The sequence below is a fragment of the Rhipicephalus sanguineus genome, chromosome 6, assembly GCF_013339695.2.
Source record: "Rhipicephalus sanguineus isolate Rsan-2018 chromosome 6, BIME_Rsan_1.4, whole genome shotgun sequence".
NCBI classification, from domain to species: Eukaryota; Metazoa; Arthropoda; class Arachnida; order Ixodida; family Ixodidae; genus Rhipicephalus; species Rhipicephalus sanguineus.
The window spans coordinates 129,107,680-129,129,200 of NC_051181.1; the positions used below are offsets into that span (position 1 = coordinate 129,107,680).

The window sequence follows — 21,521 nt, forward strand, 5'->3', positions numbered from 1 at the left end:
TTGCTGTAAACGTGTACCACTTTTTACTCACTGTTGCTACTACTGTAGAGGTACAAGTCTGTTACAGGGCACGATCTTTGACTGGGTACAAATTGTGAAGGAGAACAGAAACTGAACACAGTACACAACTGGCACAGATCACATTGCTAATGTACTTACAGTTATGGTTCAGCAAAGTTGAAAGCAGCCATTTCAATTGTCGGTAAGAACGACAATCTTTGGTTTTTACCACAGGAAAGGCTGCTTATAACAGGCTTGTAGGCCAACCTGTATAAAACACTGTCACACGCAACTACACCAACTGCACTATGAGCCTAAAGTACTCCCTGCACAAAATTGTGAAAAACATTGGAAATACTACAGAAACGAACATTCTACACTAGCTGCATGATTACACTCAACCTTGCAATACGTTGGCAGCAAACCAGAGGCTACAGCAGCTATCAGCCAATCGGGAGCACGATAACACGTGAGCCATATGTTTCTCTGACTTGGAGCACTGTCCTTAAATAGGGCTTGGAACAGCTCTGCTGACTGCAAAGTTTACCTCATTTTGATCTATTGAGTTCACGGTAGCTAGAAAGATGCCTTCACATAGTCGGTAACGCTTTTCAGCATGTTTTGGAGCCATCAGTCGCACCTACGCTACCTAAATTTTTCACCAGCTTGGCTTCACGAGATATACAGAAAGTGCTTAATGGAAGGACAATTTAACTTGTTAAGCTTTTGGCAATGGTCTGCAGCCAGTACAAACATTGATGAGTGAGACTGCTTGTCTACATGCTAAGTGGATAGCAGACTGTGGATTTGTAGCACCATATACAATTGCTTTGTGATACCTTGAATAAGATAGTACAATTTGCACTAGTATATAATAAACTACAACATGCAAATGAGACCTTTTATAATAGACGTTCTGCAATGTTGCCACAAAGGTGGCATTCGCATACGTTTCGAAAGAGCGCGAGGGGGAGCATCTGAACCATTGTCATGCCTGCGGCAATCGAGTCATTGGGAGTGTTCAGGTTTTCGATAGGTACACGGTGCCCTTTGACGCCACTCTTTTTTCTTTTTTTACAACTTCTAATCGGCATGCACTGCTTGCTACACGTCAAACACACGGAGTTTTTCTGTTACTTCATCATACAGACAGACGTACACTCGGCTGCTGCTTCATGTTCGCAAAATTTTAGGATGGGCCAGAAAATACAGAGTGGAGGCAACAATTTCTAATCCATAGCCTCAAAGATCTTGCAATACCTGCGACATGCCACATACGTCATCTCAACATCTCCCAATGCCACGTACAGCAAATGGAACAGATCTCGAAGAAGGTGCAGAATTTCTGCAAATTCCACGCAGTTAAAAGCTTTACAACATAAATATAAAGCAAATACAAGCATCAGTGAGGATGCAATGGGTCGAATGGTGCACGACATACTGAAAATAATTCTAGTGCGTAGATCCAAACGTGCTCACGCTCGTAGCCTAGGCTGTGCTGCCAACTTATTGAGATACAATATAGTGCACACTTCAGTGAATTGAGGCTCTTTTGCTTCATTAGAGAATAGCAGCACTCTGCGGCACAATAGAAATCACACCACTACGTTTCATGGGCACACATAAACACCCTGAACTGCAACGGCAGCAGATCGCAACCCTTTAAATAAAGGGGTACAGCAGTGTTTAGAAAGAACGCTTCATAATTACCATCCAGCATAAGTCAAAGGAACACACAAATACTGGTCCATATTTATCTGAACTTAATTGGTATGTGTTCAATCTTCATTCATTTATATCCAAAAGCATGAACACTAATTGTGCAGAATAGGCTAACATTTGCTATTAGAATGTTCAAACCAATACAAGTTCAAAACAGCCTTACATGAATGTAAACTTGCTTCATCACAAGTCGAAGAAACACACACAATGATTTCAGGACATACTGGCTTTGCAGAAATGTGGCGACAACGATCTCGATAAATGAGAACAACTGAAATGATACGAAGATAAAATGAAATGACTGGATTATGGAAAAAAAAAACAGTTCATTGACTACATGTACAAAGCACTGTACAGACAATATGGCGTCCTTGTACAAGCACCTGAAAAAAATGAATTGCCGACGACAATAACATTTAGGATAGACACAGAACCATATGTGTATGTACTGCTTATAAACAGTAAACATTAAATCTAATATAAACTTATTTAGTGACCGCTCTGCCACACGATTATTTGTGGGGAAAAAAACACGACATTCGCAAGCAGGATCAGCGGGTCAGCTAAAAAAAAATCAAGACAACAGATCGTACAGTAATGCATTCTGTATTAAGTTAACACCATTGCCTTTTTCTTCATAGTCGTACTGTGTGCACAACAAGTTGTTCCTTTATGTCTTGGCACAGGGAGGGCCTCAAGGGCACAACTAGAAAAACGAGAACGGAACAGGTCCATACAAAGAATCCAAAGCGCACGTGCGGCACTTAATCTTCCAGCTTTCGCTTGGGCTTTTTTGGATTCCTGGAGCGGCTCTTTGCCTTGCAGAGAGGACAGATGGGTGCGTTGCGATGGATCTGCTGGTGACAGGACAGGCACGCCTGCAAAACAAGATACAAGATATAAAAACTTAGTCAGGGCCTCCCCAACAAGATAGAGCTTAAAGGGGCCCTGAACCACTTTTCCACGTAATCAGAGAATGACCTCAGTATTGGAGTTTATTGCCTCGTGAATCAATAGCCGAAAAACATTTCTCAAATCTGCCAATAACGAGCGGAGTTACAGGGATTTGTCGCACACTATAAGCGCTTTCTCTATTCTCTCGTCCCGATGAGTGCGCTGGAAGCTACACAGGGAGAGATGGCAAGGGAGAAAGAAGTTACGTCAGCACGCATCATGACCTTGAGTGTTTGTGATGAAACTCGATCGCTCTCTCCCTTGCTGTAATTCGTGTGTGCAACTGTGATTCACTGTGTAACGTTAGCACACTATGCGGAGTGCAGTGTCGGCACCATGCGGCAAGAAGCCCATCTGATCCAAACACCCCCACAGGATTAGGTACGTCAGCGATTCGCAAATATCATGCTATCTGTTATTCGCCGTCAAACAGCAGGTGCTCTGCCCACCGAAGAGAGCGAGGACGTGCCTCTGCATGAATAGAGCACGCTTGAGAAAATGATAACTTTACGCTAGGCTTCTAAACTCTCCTTGCCATGCGCGACTGCAAGATTTGGCTGAGCTGTTCATAGCAGTGTCTGCTTTCCGCAGGATGTGTTTTCTCACCAAGCCCGAGGGGTGGTTTGTGACCCCTTTAAGTTTGTTTGCTACTATCCGGACATTAGTGAGCTCGTTAAACGTGATTCGCCGAGGTGGTGATGCCACCTGGCGGTTCAGAGCTAAACCAGACGAATACAGCTACTGTTGTAACAAAGATTGTGCTACTTTGCTGCAAGTGTAAATTTACGGCAGCAGCATAATTGTGAAGGGTAATTTAGGGATTTGGCGACTACCTTTTAGTACACTAAAGCTTGGTTGATATGTTGAGTGATACGTTACATCTTCAAGGCACATACTCTGAAGCATCAGTCCTGGTTCAGGGCAGTTTCAGGCAATTGTTGCTGAACGTTACGTTTTTCCAGCTTATGCATTCTTCCATGGTACGCTAAGAAACAACAAAAGGGTTCTACTGTACATTCTTAAAAAAAGCTTAAGTCCTCTGGGGTATATTTCATCCTCAAGCAATAATCGTCATTGGCCTTACTTGCATTTCCTTTCTTGCGCCTGCTAACTCTGTTCTGTGCCCACTACTTTCCCATCAAGAACAATACGTCACACTGACAACACGCATTATGCTTGATCATCCTGAAGTACCAGGCTCTCAACGGTTAAGGAAAGGAAAAGCACACCGGACAGATGAGTGTTATTGTTTGGAGACAACATAAGCTCCATAGGGCACAGCAATTGCTAGCAGGGGCGGCACTTGCCTTCATGGGCGGCGGCTGCTGGCGGAAGGCCGAGGGCTGCGGGCGTTCGGCGAGAGCCTTGCTCCTCCCCGGCTGCTGCATCTGCTGCACGGCCGCGGCCAGGGACGGGGGCAGGGCTGCTTCGGTCAGGTCGCTCTGGTGCCACTCGGTCTTCTGCTTCTCGAAAAACCTACACACACATTCAAACCGCCACCACACTTAGTCAAAATTCCTCAGGCCTAACCTTTCTACAGTAGCTGAGATATGCTTTCTCGGAATTGTACCGTCACGGTGCCTTTCCGAAAGTCTTCTAAAAAGCTTGATAGCAGAAATTCTGGTTTGTTAACAGAGCCGACGAGTGACGGTTACAGTTTACGTGTAGAACCTATGTGTGGTCACTAAGGTTCCTGCGGTGATGTCACAGATTTCGATGGCACCTCCTAGAGCCTAGGTAATTCTTTATCAGTAAAATTTACTAACTTGTATTCTATAAGAACGGGAGACTTAGCTAAGATGAGTTTCAGGCACTTTAACTGAGCCAACATGGCCAAAATACTGCCCCCCAAAAAAAGTTTGAAATCTCTTACGTCACACTGATGTTCAGGCACTGAAGTTGCGACGTGAAATTCAGAAATGAAAACTTCGATTTTCGACAGGATTAAACCTGTGATACAAAAGTTAATGAAGCTAGAGTTCTCACAGAATAATATGTCTAAACTTCTTTGAGGTTTCACTTTCAGTGACCCTTTAACCCCTTAAGTGCTTTACTTTTTTGAAAATTTCCCAACCAAAAGTGCCTATTTTTTTTATTGCTGAATTCGAATCTGATTGTACTAAAAAGTACCTAGTCGATGTTGAAATAATATTTGTACCACATACTTCGTCAAATCAAAACACGGAATAATGCAAGGGGGCCTGCTGCAGCTCCTGCACCAAAAGCGAGTTTCCTTTCTCAACTTTTTCCCGTTTTCTCCTCGCTTCTGGGAGCAAATGAAGCGCTTTTGAAGAAACTGCTGAATATATTCCATAAGGCCATCTTGCGATGACAAGTTGAAAGTCTTGCCTGGAACGGACAAGAATGGAAAGCGAGGATGCTTCACAGGAGGATTGTCCGCATGAAGCAGGATCCACTGGCGAGCACTCGCGATGTTCGCTTCCGAGCTGTTTTCATAATCACCGGAGAAGATGCTCAATTCACCGCCATCGCTGTCTTCACTTCCGGACACAAGATAAACATCTGTATCCGAACCATCATCACTCGAGGAAGATGACGAAAATGAAAAGCTTCTTTTTCGTGTTGACGAGCCAGCTATGCATGGGTGGCTGCCACCGCAAGCCATCTTTTCATGCAAACACCATGCTCTTTCCGCAGGAGAAAAATAAATTGTCAAGTAAATGCTGCCATCTGGTGGATTACACGCAATCTAAGCTGTAGAAGAGCGCCTCTTGTCCTGAACGCTAGAGGGGAGTACCTATTCCGCTAGGACGAGCTGTGCTCGTCCAAAGCAGTTAAGGGGTTAAGAGCATGTTGAAACTCCACTGACTCTGGCTTGAAGGTTTGGTCCTCCTCGTGCAGCTCTGGCAATTTGGAGAGGCCGATCTCCAGCCGGAGCTTGTCGACCAGATCTTTGAGCGGCTTGTACTCGTGGTGCATCTGCTTGGCCCCGTCGAGGTGCTTGTTCCTGTCTTCCTCAGACTGCTTGATTACTGTCTCCATCTGACAAGGAGGAGGACAGAGTTTTGATACCATCATATTACAACAATCATGACACATAACAGAACTGATAGTTGGGCTAGTTGGTCTTGATGCATCTTTAAAGTGCCTTGTACAGTGCAACATACAAGATGGACAACAGAATTAGTGCTGCCCATGAGTGCTTCTCCGTTGTCAGTGCTGTATCTCGCACTGTACAAGACTTTCAAAGCTGAATTAATGAAACAACTTTTAAAACAAGATTTAAGCAGCTAGTCACCATTAGAAGGCCCGTGAGCAGGTGCACTGTACCATCCCATGAAAAACCAACACTGACTCAGAGACGCACGACACCACACATGCCCTGTTGCAAAGCTTTTGTTATACACAACCTAATGAAACCAACAGACAATGAACCTAAGGAACGTATAGGGGACATTACTTGCGTGTTTTCAACTGTATACATATAGTGTAGTAATTATGGCATAATTGGAAAGGATACAGCTAAAAACATGTCAGTAATATCCCCTATACATTCCTTAGCTTCATTGTTTGTTGGTTTCATTATGCTGTGTCTAACAAAATAAACGAACCCTCGATAAGTCCCCCCTCTTTTGTGCATTGCAAAACTTAGTCACACGCTGAAATATGCAATGTGCTATCTATGTAGCGTTCTACCAACGGAAATTTTCAAGGGCGACATTGTCAGGTGGTTACCACTGGGTCAGATTAAAAGCCAAAGCTGCCACCTACCACATTGATGTCCGCATGAATCTGCCTCAACTCTTCAACGTGGGCCATCTTCTCCTGAAGCAGGAGTTCCATTTCGTGTCTGTACTCTTGGAGGCAGCGTTCTTCACTCTCTGTCGCCTCTATTTCACCGCGAAGCCTTGATTTGAGCTTTTCCATCTGAACTGTACGGGCCCTTGGAGAGAGACAAATGTTTTGTTCATAAAGAGGCAGAAAAGCACACGTGCACTCGCAAAATCCCGGTTTTTATGTTGACACAGTTAGGCGTGAACGATCGAGATGTTTAGAGGTATATTTCCCACTAATCAGCCCCTGTTCTGTTTTATCTTTGATTGTGAGCAGACCAGACCATACCAGGAAAAAAGGGTGCGTGTATTTATGCAAATGCATAGTTCAACAGAGGAGCTGACATACTAAACATTTCGACGTTATTAATGTATGTACTTTCTCTTTCCCTTCAGGGCTTAATCTTGAAAGTGCTTTTTCATTTGAGAAGCGCTTCCTGGCACTTTTCTATGCACTAGACAAATAACAACGTTATAGATGCGGTAAAAGTGGAAGGCAGGGAAATGTTCGACAGGCTATAATAAAATCCTTTCCGTATTGTTTATTTGGGGCGCCCCGCCCACCCACATACTTGGCAATGGCTAACTCTATCAATCAACAAATGCGTGCGTAAGTTCAGTTTCCGCACATAAGTACATACATTGCCTCCGGCGCCAACATCGCCGGCAAAATCTCCAGGCGTTAAATACCGGCCGATATGATCGACTTAATCGTGTGCAACACTTGCAGGCGTTTTATTTACTTAGCGCCGTTGCACCAATCGCAAAACCCAGACGCAAGCTGGTTCAAAACCGCAGCCTATCTGGTGATGACGCTCTCGGAGCAATCGCGGATGTAAACATCATATCACGGCCAATCCAAACGCATCAGGAGAGTAGCTAAACTAACGCTGCTTTCGATTTGTTTACCCAGTTCGCGCGTAGTTGAAGAAACGAAATGATCACAAATTGCACGCAAGCAATAAACGCGGAATTAAGGGGAGCATCGTTTACACGGAAAGGAAATGTTGACATCCCGGGAATGGAAACTCGCAAACGCTTCGCATTACAAGCATTATTTATGTTTTCGTACGCGCAGTAATCGAGGTATATTCGCACTGCACATTAAACAGGAAAGCACGAGACGTACAAAAGAATAAAGATAATGAGCGCTTACCTTATTTCCTTGAGACACTCCAGTTTTCCCATGATCGTAGCTTCATCCGTCATGGTCTTTCAGCGCGCACCGATTGAGGGCCGTCGTGAAATCGCAGTAGCTGATGACAAATTACGGTGCTCGGTGTGATCAGCAGCATAAACAGTCGCTAATGTGCGCGACTGTACCCGCGATGTGTCGTATTTCGAGCAAGCAGTCAGCGTAGCGGCCTCAAGCAGCTCCAAAGCTCAAGCAAAGCTGCGCCCTGTAAAGTGCGCTTCGCCTCTTAGAGTGAATGAAGCAAATAGAAAAAGAAAAAGCTAGTAACAACATGGCGGTCGTGACGTATTAAAAACTTACAACAGGGTGGTCGAGATCTCTGGTCGGGATGTGGTTATCCATCTATGGTGCTATCAACACTAGCATTATTTGAAAACTTTAAGATCTGCATTTATTTTGTAAATCATTTTGAAATGTATGAAGCAGAGCGTGTCTCAAACTTGATGCAAAATCTTCTTGAGCTCCATAAAGTTTAAATTAGGGGTTCAAATTACGTCACGACCGACGTATTGTGGCCTATCATCACCATCATCAATCGTAGCGCGCGCACTTGGCCGTTGTTGAAGGAAACTGACGGTGGGATTCCGACTTTCGTATCGCGTGTGCACCGTTGAAACTTATAGAATTTGCGCGCGCGGCCGAGGAAACAGGTAAGCAGGGTTTCTACGTTTACGACAGTTCGCTTTTTGTTGCCCTTCTACTCATTTCTTTTATGTTTGGCCTCATTTCCGACGAGTACTACTGCGGGAACTGTTCAGCTTAGCGATTCAATCTCGATTCAAATTCCACGGCTAATCTTTCGTTCTTTCGGTCTCCTCTTCTCCCAACAGTGCCTACAGTGTTTAAAGGTTGACGATGGCGGATACCAGCGTCGCAGAAAACCATGAAGAAGAACTGGAAGATGACGACGAAGAAGGAGGTTTCCGTAAGTTGCAATTCGCATGCTTTCCGCGGAAGCACGCATGAACGAAGTTATGCGTGCGCCTTTACCTGCGACCAGGGGCGTAGCCAGAAATTTTTTTCGGGGGGGGGGGGGGGGGGGTTCAACCGTACTTTTTGTATGTTCGTGCGTGCGTTTGTATGTGTGCGTGTATATATACGCAAGCAAAACTGAAAAATGTCTGGGGGGGGGGAGGGGTTGACCCCCCCTCCCCCTGGCTACGCCCCTGCCTGCGACTGCTGTCGAATTTCGACTTTACATATCCCTTTATTATCGACAGTGTGGTCAATCCCCCTCGTGAGTATGAGCTAGTTTCTTTTAGGCGACAAAACAAAACAAAGACTTCGTAATTTTGTGTAGGGCCCGGCGATGGGGCTCGGAGAACGCTTCACACGGAGCTTTGCGACGTAATAGTTCACTTTCAATCGATCAAGTTGTACTCATAGATTTCTCGCCGCCTGCAGGCATTGACGACATCTACGTTCCACCGCCGCCGCCAGCATCATGCACGTTTGATCCGACTGGGCCCCGGCTCATGATACAGAAGATTGAGAACATCAATTTCAAATCGTACGCCGGCAAGAGGATCATCGGACCGTTTCACAAGGTAAGCGGATGGGCAGATTGCTGGTGCGCGGCTTTTGACAGTGAAATGAATGGGAAGAAGTGCCTTGCGTGAACATTGTCGCGAATGATAGTCGGAACAGCTCGTGACAACTTCCTTTATTTACTTATTCATTCACAATACCTTACAGGCTCCTTATTAGAGCATTGTGTAAGGAGGATGTTACATGGTTAAATATACTATATGGTGTCATACAGGAAAAATGGAATCTATGCTGTACATTCTGAAAGGTGCACTGTGATATTGCACGAGTGGCAGAAGACTTACGGACTTACAATGAAGGAAAGAAGTGTTAATTTTAAGGGCTCGTTTTTCTGTGTTATACACAATATTAATGAGCACTAACAGACAATATTGCCAAGGAAGTATAGGGGATGTTATTAGTAGTAAATGTAAGGTAAATGTGAAGAAAGAAAAGTGGACGAAAAGATAACTTGCCGCGGGCAGGGACCAAACCTGCGACCTTCGAAGTAACGCGTTCGATGCTCTACCAACTGAGCTACCGCGGCGGCCTTCCCCCCGTCCACTTTATAGGGTATATACGTACAGGCTGTTTCACACTTAGGGGAAATCTCTGAGCGCCTGGCATCGCGATGCGACTAGCGCTGCAATCGCGCGCCGGCAGCAGCTCGCGCGTGCGCAGACACTTCAAGGGTGTAGAGTTGTACATCTGCGCACGCGCGAGCTGCTGACGGCGCGTGGTTGCAGCGCTAGTCGCATCACGATGCCAGGCGCTCCGAGATTTCCCCTAAGTGTGAAACAGCCTGTACATTTAAACGTGGGAGTGTCAGTCAGCGCTGCCAGTAGCCATGACGGCGAGTGTGGAACACTTTTTCTGCCTTACAAGTCATATGAAGGTTTTCTGACTTACAAGTCATATGAAGGTAAATAAACATTAAAAAATAAGCAAGGAGCATGCGTGATGCGGTAAAAAAATGCAACCTTAAATAACATTCACCATTATTACTTGATAATCAAAGCACAAGCAAAGTCAGACAAAATATACAATGGAAGTGGATATTCGCCCGGCATCCGGCTGAACTGCGCGAGCGGAACTTGGCCGGCTGTAGTCACGTGGTTAATGCCGGCATCCTGTGGCAAAAAGCGCTTTGCCCTGGCGCTCCAGTGATTCGGGCACACCACGGACGCTGGCAAAATACTGAGAAGCGCGAAGCGGCTCGTGGGTTACGTGCGCCCTAGTGACACAGGCACACCACGGACGCTGGCAAAACAGTGAGAGCCGACGGGAAAACATGCTGGACGTAACTTCAGCAACTGCTGCCGGCACAATATCTGAGAACAGTAAATTGCCAGCATTCTCACCTGATTGGCTGTAGCGACTGCCGACACATTATACTTGGCCGGCCGCGAAAGTAAACTGCCAGTCAAACCACAACCGGACAACTGATGCCGTCACAGCGCGTGTTTTCAGACGTGGCGACGGCGTGGGTAACTCAAACTACCGGCAAATAATTGTTGCCGCACTAAATGCCGGCACTCTTCGCTTAGCGGCCGCTCGCGAAATGACTCTGCAAATACCCGTGCCGGCAAAGCGCTTTTTGCCACTGGATGCCGGCATTAACCATGTGACTGCCGGCCAAGTTCCGCTCGCGCAGTTCAGCCGGATGCTGGGCGAATATCCACTCCCATATACAATACTAACATTCCTGCCGTTTTTTACAATACTACAAAGTTATACCATGTTTTATCTGAATGTCTCGAGGCTTTAATCTTCGATTTGTTGTGACCTTTCGTCCATTTTTATTGTTATTTCGCAAGTGCTAACAGCCTTGTTGAGGCTTTTGCAGGAAGTAGGTTTCAAAGCATGCAGAGAAGTACATTTGTTGCTACAACTTACCCAATACAGCAACAACCACATGTGCATCAAACAAACCAATAAGCCTCCTGATCAGAGAAATGCGCATCAAATCGTACTGTGATACAGTTGGCTAGGGTGGCAAGGATGCACAATAAAGGAGTACATGTTATCATTCTCGCTATGCAAGGAAGTATGATTTCACTTTCGCCACATACCTTGCCGACAGAATTTGTTTAGCCGACTTCTCGTGGCAACATGTTCCATATCTCTCTGTAGATCTTGGAGTTGGGGAGGGGAATAAGAATATGAATGTGTCGCAGCCTGAGGCGTACTGCCTCAAGTGCTTTTCATGACAGTTTCTCCTGGAATGACCATGGGGCAGCTCCAAGTGCTCGCATTCAGCTACGCTACCACAATCAAGGTAAAGCGTGAAAAACTAACTTCATCGCATCAGCTTGTCATAAACAAGCAAGCTTAAGCATTCCAGCTATGCTTTGAAAAGTACTCGCGCTGTCGTGGTAAGGATATTTGGAGTAAGTGAACCGCAATGCCTTACTCAGGGTGCTTTCCAACCTACCTTTGAAGTAAGCCTGATGAGGGTTCCAACATGCAACCGTACTAGAGAACTGGGTTCACTGATGTTTTATAAGCCTTTGGCTTTACAGAAGCAGGTGCCTGCTTTTTGTTGTGTGTTGAAATGCTAGTAATTGCGCCTCAACCTTCTGGTACAGAATTTTACAGCCATTGTCGGGCCCAACGGGAGTGGCAAGTCGAACGTCATCGACTCCATGCTCTTCGTCTTCGGTTACCGGGCGCAAAAGATTCGGTCCAAGAAAGTTGGCGTCCTCATCCACAACAGCACAAACCACACGAACCTGGACAGCTGCTCTGTGAACGTCTACTTTCAGAAAATCGTCGACACGGTATGTTGCAGAGATAGTTGTGATTGCTGTGAGCTCTATCTGACCAGTTAGGTCTTTATACGTTATCACATATAGCTAAACATTCCTAGGGCTACTTGCTAAACAGCTATTTAAACTTGATTCACAGTTCACAATAACTGTGTCGATGTTCCGCCTGCCATTGGAAATATGCGATGTAGAAGAATCCGTATGACAAGATTTGACACTCCTCTGTCCGGTGCAAAAAGGCTGAGTATTATGTAAATTGTGGATTACTGAAGCAGCTTTAATTGGTTAAGTGTGGAGTCGCAGAGTCACCTAATTTGTGTTTAATTTGACTAACACTTTCAGTCCATACAAAGTGAAAAAGCAAGAGCTGAGTACCAGCGCCACTCATGAAACTACTATGAGGAACCTGTCCTTCACCACTGTGAGAGAGCCATGCTATCAGGTGTCCGATCGAAGCTTATGTGTTTTTGATAAAAACTAGGCATATTTAATTGTCATTTCATTGTTTTTAGCTAAAATATCATCTTTGGCTGAACACTGACATTGGGATCCTCTGTAGAAATTGTCGGGGCATTCAAGTTTGGACTGTGTTAAACATTCAAAAGCAATTGCCTTCACGGAAACCAGCGAATGCAATTGGCCGGCACACCGTACACATAACTTGTCGCTGACTGTAGGCGGACAGAGCCTATTTGCAATTTTTTGGTTGTCACTGACTATAGTAACGCTTGCACTTACCCTGTTTTTATCTTTTCATTTTCACCATTTTTGGTTGTAGGACGAAAACACCTACGAGGTGGTTCCAAACTCTGAGTTTGTGGTTGGCCGGACGGCTCACCGCGACAACTCGTCCTACTACACTGTCAATGGAAAGCGCTGCACCTACAAGGAGGCCACGAGAACTCTGCGCTCTTTTGGAATCGATCTCGACCACAATCGATTCCTGATTCTTCAGGTCCTTGCCTTTCTCTCATTTTCCTCTTGTGTGATCTCCTAAACATGCACTGTAATCTTGCAGGTATCATCAACTCGTAAAGGAATATATAGATGACTTCGACTAGTAATAAGCAGTTGTCACTTTTCTGGCTTTTCCAGACCTCCAGCAGTAGATGTTCTGTCACTTTCCATTGTAATTGTTACCAATTTATTGTATTGTAGCACCTCTGTGCAATGCCTGCTGGCCCTTAGGGTACTTCAACAAAATTTTTAAAAAATGTTTGCTCTTGTGTTAGCACAATAAACTTCCACGTTTGCCGTGATGTCACAGATTTTTGACAACGGTCCTCTGCAATTCTTCATCGGTTAAAATTATGTTCTAAATAAGTAGTAGGGCATAACGTGGCTAGTTAGCAAAGTTTCGTTGAACTAACGTGTCAGAAAGTATGAACTTTGAGATTTGTAACGACACACTCACATGCTGGCTTTGAGATGTCAGCTTGAAATTCAAAAAAATGAAAGTATAACCCACATTATCTATTCTGATAATGAATTTAGTGTCCCAAAATAAACAGTACTGTTTTAAAAAATTAAACTCAGCATTGACTGACTCGGTGTTTAGTTTTAGTTTTATTTGCAGACCTAGTTGCGTTAATAATGGTGGTAAATCATATCGCAAAAGAAAAAGGCCATTATGTGAGTTTTCTTTCTTTTTTTTAATGAGCCCCTGAGGTACTAAAAACTGACTTGGCAACTTTTCTTCAATAGAACTAGCTTTCTGGTGCGATAGCGTGCTAAAATTACATGCATAGAAGGCTTTGCACACGCGACTTGTGTCTTAAAAATGTAACTGTTGTGGCTATCAGGGGCGTAGCCAGAATTTTTTTTTTTTTTTTTTTTTTTTTTGAGATAACTCTCCTCTGGCACAGCGTATAAGTTGTCATGGTTACCTTTCACTTAATGATGGCCCACTTTGGTAATACCTTAGATGGTGACCAGTGTATTGCGCGAATTGTAGCGCATGTTTTTAGTTGACCTCAATGTAGAGCTGTCGATGTTGAACGTGCTGTGTCTTCGATCGTTTCAGGGAGAAGTGGAGCAGATTGCTCTGATGAAGCCAAAGGCACAGACCGAGCACGACCAAGGAATGCTCGAGTTTCTTGAAGACATCATCGGTAGCTCCCGCTACAAGGAGCCCATCGAGCTGTTGAATCAGCGCGTTGAGAAGCTTTCTGAAGAGAGAACGGAAAAGGTGAGCGTCGTCGATAAAAAGCTCCGATTGAACTCGCTTGGCGGCTCATTTTTAGTACTTCGTGGAATACTCGACGCTGTGACTGAATTTTGGTGCAGTCAGCATGGAGATGTCGTCATGTGGTTGTGCTTGAATTTGTGTAGAATTTGTGTAGAATAGGGACCGACAACTGGGCAGAACATGTGATTAGATCCTGGTAGAAATGAAAAGACCGTGAAATATAGTGACAAGTTCCAGCATCCTTTTCGCGTTGCGAGTAGGATTTATATTTTTAAATCGTGCCTAAAAGTAACAAAAACCAGTATGTCGCACAGCCTAGTGGAAGAGCCTTGAAGCTGGATTATGAAGTCGGTCACATTGCTGTACGTAGTCACGTAGTCTGATGCTGTCATGCGCACCATAATTGGTCCTCAAAGTTAGAGTGTGTATATTATTATCTATCACCGCTCTGTTCTGTGGTGCCTACGAGGTAAAAGGAGTTGCACGGTGAGAAGCAGGGCTGCCTTCGCAGGCCGCCAGTGGCCCATGTCCAGCCGTAGCGCATGCGCGCAGAGTGCACACATGCACAGTAAACCGCTGCACTCGAACACGAACCGCTCTCGCACTCACTGTTTGCAGCATGTGTTGTCAAGCGTGTATAAGACTTCATATTTGCCGCAGATAGAAAAATTCTGATTAAGATGTTTCACAGTGTTTTCCACGTTACCATTCCATGGCTAGACACTCTGACCAGATAGCTTTCCGTTGCGCTAAAGAAAATAGGTGCCCTAAAAATTGGTTGTCAGTCCCTTTAAAGAGACCCACTACCAAAGACCAAAAAAAATGGTGCAAATTAAAAAGCTGCAAGTTTGAACATGCTGTTCACAATTGAATCAGGAATGTTGGTTTTATGTTGGCATGGAGAGCTGTGAAAAGCACTACACTTTGTCAAGGTGAAGCAAACATTTTCTTGGGGCTATAGCTCTCTACACTTACTTCAGGTGTTTGTCGCAAAAATTTTGTGGCGCTGCTAATCTTATTTTCGTTTTCATGTCGTCGTAAGTGAACTAAAATAAATCCACTTAAAAGCACACATTTGTGCGTTGTTTTGTTCTAAAATATAAAAAAAATTGTTTATACATAATTATAAGTGCATTATTAGTTATAAGCAGAGGTGGTTATAAGTTTGTTGAACAGCGAAACTGTGGCTACGTTACAACCGCTTTACCCGTCCTGCCGCTTTTCCAGATTTGCCACGTAGTTTTGCCGTTTTGCCTGGTTTTGCGGTTGCGTGTGCTCATTTCGTTTCATTACGTGCTTGTTCCGCCGTCATGAGTGACCGCGAAACAGATGACAAGGCCGCTATGGTGTTCTACATGGCTGTGATCATGCAGCTTGATGCTGGGATCGAAGCGGCGACAGAGGAAGCCGAGGCCATCGAGCTGTTATCGCGAGCATGCGCAATTCCTACATTCCAAATGACTTTAGTAAATAAGTTATAACGCCCATGCACACTACTTTTAATGCATACTAGTTAAATTATCATGTAGGTGCGAAAAGACAAAGAAACAGTGTCCTCTACTACAGTGTTTCTTTGTCTGTGCCGAGGTTTCACCTCTGCACAGACACAAACCTCGGTGCTAAAAGATGGATGCACTCACATTACTTTATATAGGTTGATTGGTATCAAATGTGCCATAGTACTTGTGTTTCAAATTGCGCTCTTTACGTTAGTGCGTATATGCAGCTGTTTGCACTTTATTCCATGCGTATTCTACCTCGTGACTCTCAGTGCAGTACAGTCAAGCAAAGCTGGTAACCTTGCTTGATGTTGTATTTGTTTTCAATTTGGGAACATTGAAGCGCAGAAAAGCATGTTCATTTTAATTAATGAATGGGAGTAATCTTATTTTAGGTTAGAACTTCTATTTAGTAAGTTCGTACTTCATGGTTTTTTCTGCAATGGTGGTAATATGAGATTGAAAACAAGCCGTCTGAACTAAACTTAGCTCTAAAAGAATGTGAAATTTTAAAAGGGGTTTATCTTTTATGGAGACTGCATGATGTTATGTTAATTGGGAGGATGTTTGTCTTATGAAACAGCCAAATATCATTGATAAGTTTCTAAAAAATTGAGGAAGAGAACTTGGAATCTGGAATGTACAGTGGTCACACATTGAAACGTGAAAACCTAGGGATAGGTAATCTACATGCTTTCGTTTCCACTGCCTTTAGTATGTGTGACATCGGCGTAATTTCGATTTGAACACTTACATCGGAGCTAATATCACCTTTAGCAGCCAAATCTGTAGTGACATGATGCAGCTATCTCAAGCGATTGCACATACCAGTCATTATACTAAACAATATCGATGTCGCGTTTCAACCTGTGAGCACTGTTAATTATATGATGCATACAGCATTGCTTCTTTGTTCTGTGCCATGACTGCAACACTTGGAAATTGTGTGATGTCATGTTGAGGTTCTGCTTTACCCTGTGCCATGTGAACAGCTGTACAAGCGTTCATAGTTATGGTTGCCCGATACAGTTGTGGCTCCACCTTGCATGCACGGATCATGTTCCTCATTCCAATGATACTAAAAAATTTTCGTTCCCTAAAATGGCTAAGTTTACTAACTTCATTTCTTCATGCTTGCATTGGCAGCTCAATCGTGTCAAGCTGGTGGAAAAAGACATGGACGAGTTGAAGGGGGCACGCGACGAGGCCGTCGAGTTCTTGAAGCTCGAAAACGAAATCGCCGTGATTGAGAACCAGCTCTTCCAGTTCTACAGGTTGATATTGCGTGCATTTTCCATATGCTATGAAGACGGCAGCCTACAGTGCAGGCAGTTGCTACGTGATTGCGTCCTGTGAGAATAGCTAATGCAGGGTTTATTGAATTAAGGTTTTGTTAGCGCAGAAGCTGTCATGACTGTTAAAATGTGCCAGGAGGGCACATATTGCTAAAAAATGGGGGTATATTTTTACAGGCAAGATACCTTGACAACAATGTTACACTCGACTAGAGACTACTAGTGCCTGTAGGTACTCAAAGGTATTTTTAAGAGGCACTAATGATTGATCACTGCTAATGTAAGGTCTTCTGAAATGCATGTGGTTTTGTTTGTTTCGGTTTCTGGTAAAAACCAAAGTGCTCATGCCAGTTTGTCATTGCGCTTAAACATCTTATAGCGGAGTCTTTAGCTAGGGAGCTCCCATAAAAGCGCGAAAGAGCAGCTTATTTTTTTAGTTTGGCAGTCTGCACCAATTCGGAGTAGCTTTTCTTAATTTAAGATAGTCGGAATCAATGCATGCACACTTGTTGCAGTCATTAGCCAACAAAGCCTTTGCTCTCTTTAAAGCTGTCAATCATCATGTGGTTTGCTTCAAAAGATTTATAGATGTAACTTATGTATGAAATGCATGCAGTGACAGCGTAGTGTGTGCCAGTTACAACTAGCAGAAGGTAATGGCTTCTGTAAATTCACCGTAAACTGTTGCTCACTCTTTCCTAACCAAAATACATTGAAGGTCTTTCTTTTCAATGTCTGTATGCATTCCAGTCTCTTGTCTATAGTATGTATGTGTGCTACCTGTGCTTGAGTGAATTGCAAATGTGGAACATAGTCTCAGGTTAAACTAACTTGTCACCACTGCAGACGGAACGAAAAGATCCTCGAAGCCGAAGCTGACAAACAAGTCAAAGAAGCCCAGGCGCAGATGGTCGAGCTAAAGAAAGAGCTTGACACACAGCAGCAAGCTCAGAAGCAGCAACAGGTCGAGCTCAAGAAGGCCCTCAAGTAAGTATTGTGCATGTGGAAATGGAACGCAGTTGAACCCAAGATAGCAAGATTAGCAAACCCAAGATTAGCAAAACGTATTGTTGGGCTAGTTGGCTTTTCATGATTACTAAAGAGAGTAGAGCGCAGAAATGACGAATGCAGAGAAAAGCGTCAGTCTGTTGTCTGCCCTCTTCTCTGTGTTCATTGTTCTTGTGCTCTGCTCTTTAGTGATTAGAGCAGTAGTCTCCAACTCAGTTCATCTAGCTGCCTGTGGTCACGAAGTTTAATGTCTTGCAATGGCCGAGACAGTGAAGGATCAGGGGAGGGTTGTTGAACTAAACGTCAGCCTAATGTTGCCATTCGTAAGAAGGCATTTCCCCATATTTCATATATGGGTCATTTCTGAAGGGAATTAGACGTCTGATTTCGAGAAACGTATCGGTACTGTTGTCCAGAATGACTTAAATCAGGACGCCGATTCTGAAATATAGTTTTTGTTCCACAGTTCTGTTTAACACATGGTGACCACATAGAGTGCCTCACGAATAAAATGTGCTTGATATCAGTGACGTCGGTGTATCTAATGACCATGCTATGAAAAGAATAAGAAATGTAACGGACAAAGACAGTTATACGTGGGCAGGGCTGCTAGCGAGAGGCAGGGCTGCTAGCGAGAGGCCTGCCATGTGTTCTATACCGCTGGAATAGAGGCTGGGCTATTCTTTGCAGGACTGCATGATAACCAGACATAGCTTGGAGTGTGAGGCAGAGCTGATTGACGTAAGGCAGTGTAATTGGAGATTACAGGGATACAGGCCTTTGTCCTTTTAGTGGGTGTAATGTAGTGATGACGATAGCACCACTAGTCAAGGCTAGCACCACTAGCACCATGCTACAGTCAAATCCCGCTACAACGAAATTGACGGGACGCGTGAAAAAATTCGTTGTCGCGGAATTTCGTTGCAGCGAAATTTCATCTCTAGACCACAAAAGTTGGGAAGATCTGATGATCATGACTCGTCCTTTGGTCCCGGCAAGCGCATGCATTCTCCTTTGCATTTAACTCTCGCTAACTCGGACGTACTTGGTCGCACACCGAGTGAATGTATTGTTACGGTTCGATTGAGGTTAACTGCGTTTATTTACAGATGAAGTGAGGCAATGATAGGTGGTGATGGCGTCCATAGGTAGAACCAGCCGAACCTCTTCTTTCTCTTCTCTCGTGGCTCATACCCTGACCCGGCTCATACCGTAGCAGTATTATCTCGCGTATAACATGCACAAAATATACAGAAAATTTAGCGCTAAACTCGGGGTGCGGGTTATATGCAAATTTCGGTGCGCAAGTTGGCTTCATGGTAATGCAAGGAAGGCGGCTTTGCGTCAATACGAGAGTTATACGCGTGGGTTATACACGAGCAAATACTATATGCAGGCAACCCTCGAAGCGTGCCGAGCACGTAGCGCCGTGAAGGAGCGTGCCAAAGTTCGCTAGAGGCTAACTGAAAACAAAGTGCCGAAGCTTCGCACTACCACAGTCATAAGCAAGCGAAAGGAAAGCCGAAACGCTTCGTGCCGTTTTACGATTTTATTGCCTTTAATCTTTCTTCCGCTGTGTTAGCTGCGTACTTGAGCGTATTCGCTATCGATGATCGCGACGATAGGGACCGCAGTTTTCTGCGCAGCGGTTGCAGCAAACTTTACGTAGTTCCGTTTTCAATCTGTGCGCGATGGCGGTGTTTGTGCCTTCAGAACTGCGTCGTTGCTGTCTGTGATAGCGTCTACTGTGGTTTTGACCGCAGCATTGCTTTGAGTCGGTCCGCGTACGTTAGATGCGCGCGTACTTTCGTGGTCGCCCATGATCGTGTCGACACGACCGCATTTGTGAGCCCAGCGGATGTGGCAGATGTAGTTACGCTTGGACTAGGTGCGCGCTGGCCGCGCATGTGCCTTCAAAACCCCGTGGATGTCATTCACGATTGCAGGGCATGTGACGACGAGCAGTAGTTTTGTTTTGAGTGCTACGTGAAAACAATGGCGGGAGTTCTTGAAGAACGATTCTTCCGCGGCCCACACGCGCGCACCAAACCCGCCGGCAGCATCATGGCGGATGGACAACCTGTCGGCGAGCATCTCAATGGTGAATAATTTACCGGGATGTGTGTGTGGTGGCAGAAAGCACATCTCCGATGAAGACACGGGTCTTGCGATGCGGCCGCACAGCTCTGGCAACGAGAAATGATCGAATTTCTTGCGGAATTTCGCAGCAATCCTAGGCAAGCTCCTTTTCCTTATGTGGTGGCACTCGCGAAAACTTCGTTGAAGCGGAAATACCAAGAAAAAGTATTCGTTGTGACGAGACATTTTTCGCATTGTTTTCTATGGGCGGCTGATGGGGAAACGAAAATTATTCATTGTGGCGGGATTCGACTGTAGCACCACTAGTTAAGGCCAGTACATTTGGCGAGACGAGTGTTACGAGAAATGAGCGGTGATCGATTCTTTACAGGGAGTGTGAGAAGAAAGAGAAGGAGGTGGACGCCAAGAAGCAGGAGTACGCTGAACTCGAGCGCCGGGACTTGCAGTGCCGGGAGACTATCAAGCACACAAAGCAGAAGGGAAAGGAGCTGGAGAAAAATCTGGAGTCGGCTAAGCAGAAGGTACGCTCTCTCACTCCACACTTTGAGGCAAGCGAGTAGGCATGGGCGAATATTCGAATGGATATTACAGTATTTAAACTTGCTTCGGCACGAGTTTAAAATTGCTGAAATTTCGAATTGTTCGAAAAGAACGAATAGACATTTTGTTTACCGCATGTAATCTTCTGAAAAGATAGCTTCACTGGAGTGTGGGGCTGGTATGCCGTGAAACCACCTATTCAAGGGAAATCTGCAATGCTGCGAAGCCACACTTCAAGGCTGAAATGTACACCCGTTAGCAAAAGTATACGGACCACGGGAGCGCGTGCCGAAATCTCTGAGTGCTCCATCTAGGGCCGAGCTGTCTGCCGTTGAGAGCATTGCTATGACGGAATCCGTCAGAGAAATGCTCTTGACAGCAGGCAGCTCGCTACTGGACTGCGCAGATGGCAAAAGTATACAGACGGCAATGGTCCGTATACTTTTGCTCACGGGTGTACATATTACTTGCACCTCTATAATCGTTTCTTTTTTAAGTTTAAACGAGTGTTATTGGGGACGAGAAGTTACAGAGCCGTCCTCTATCGGACGCACCTCTTTTGCGTGCTAGGTAGGATAATGCTGGTGCACTCCTCATAGGTCTGGCCGTCGGCACTCCATGAAAACACGAAGCGGAAGCTTTCCCGGGCATTTCTGTGAATAATTTAAAACAAGGGATGTTTTTGCATTCAAAACTAATAATCTTGGACAAAAAGAAAAGTACATAATTGTTTACCAGCGCTATTTGTTTACGGATTATGTACAGTGAGCGCACATTGCACGTGGTCGCCGTGATGGGGTATCCCCAAACAAGCTTATTGTGTGAAAAGCAAGCAATCCTTGTGGGCGAACTATGTGGCATACATTCTTACATTGATCTGTCTGTAAACAATAAATGGGGCATATCGGAATGAAGCCTCAATTAGCGATTG

The 21,521-nt window shown here is 44.7% G+C and overlaps 2 protein-coding genes across 2 annotated transcripts in view; one reads left to right on the forward strand and one right to left on the reverse strand.

Moving 5' to 3' along the window:
• LOC119396391 (zinc finger C4H2 domain-containing protein) lies at positions 1-7,910 on the reverse strand. Its single transcript, XM_037663594.2, has 5 exons — positions 7,627-7,910; positions 6,409-6,580; positions 5,507-5,679; positions 3,984-4,152; positions 1-2,600 (listed from the first exon to the last, which is right to left on the reverse strand). Exons 1-5 carry the CDS (start codon positions 7,677-7,679, stop codon positions 2,487-2,489), a joined length of 681 nt encoding a protein of 226 aa, XP_037519522.1. The 5' UTR covers positions 7,680-7,910; the 3' UTR covers positions 1-2,486.
• A 294-nt stretch (positions 7,911-8,204) lies between these two features.
• The window catches only part of LOC119396390 (structural maintenance of chromosomes protein 4), a gene marked incomplete in the record, with an annotated part of 42,133 nt that continues 28,816 nt past the window's right edge, over positions 8,205-21,521 (forward strand). The window contains 9 exon segments of the mRNA XM_037663593.2: positions 8,205-8,315; positions 8,496-8,590; positions 9,070-9,212; positions 11,781-11,972; positions 12,739-12,915; positions 13,984-14,148; positions 16,794-16,921; positions 17,789-17,929; positions 20,421-20,571. Of these exon segments, the coding sequence (XP_037519521.1) occupies positions 8,521-8,590; positions 9,070-9,212; positions 11,781-11,972; positions 12,739-12,915; positions 13,984-14,148; positions 16,794-16,921; positions 17,789-17,929; positions 20,421-20,571 (1,167 nt within the window).

Bases quoted from the DNA above. Each gene is read 5' to 3' on its own strand.
- LOC119396391 (XM_037663594.2), bottom strand. From the start codon at position 7,679: ATGACGGATGAAGCTACGATCATGGGAAAACTGGAGTGTCTCAAGGAA. The intron at 6,581-7,626 runs GTAAGCGCTCAT...TCTCTCTCCAAG, and splicing joins GAGTGTCTCAAGGAAATAAG to GGCCCGTACAGTTCAGATGG. The intron at 4,153-5,506 runs GTCAGTGGAGTT...ATGTGTGTGTAG, and splicing joins GACCAAACCTTCAAGCCAGA to GTTTTTCGAGAAGCAGAAGA.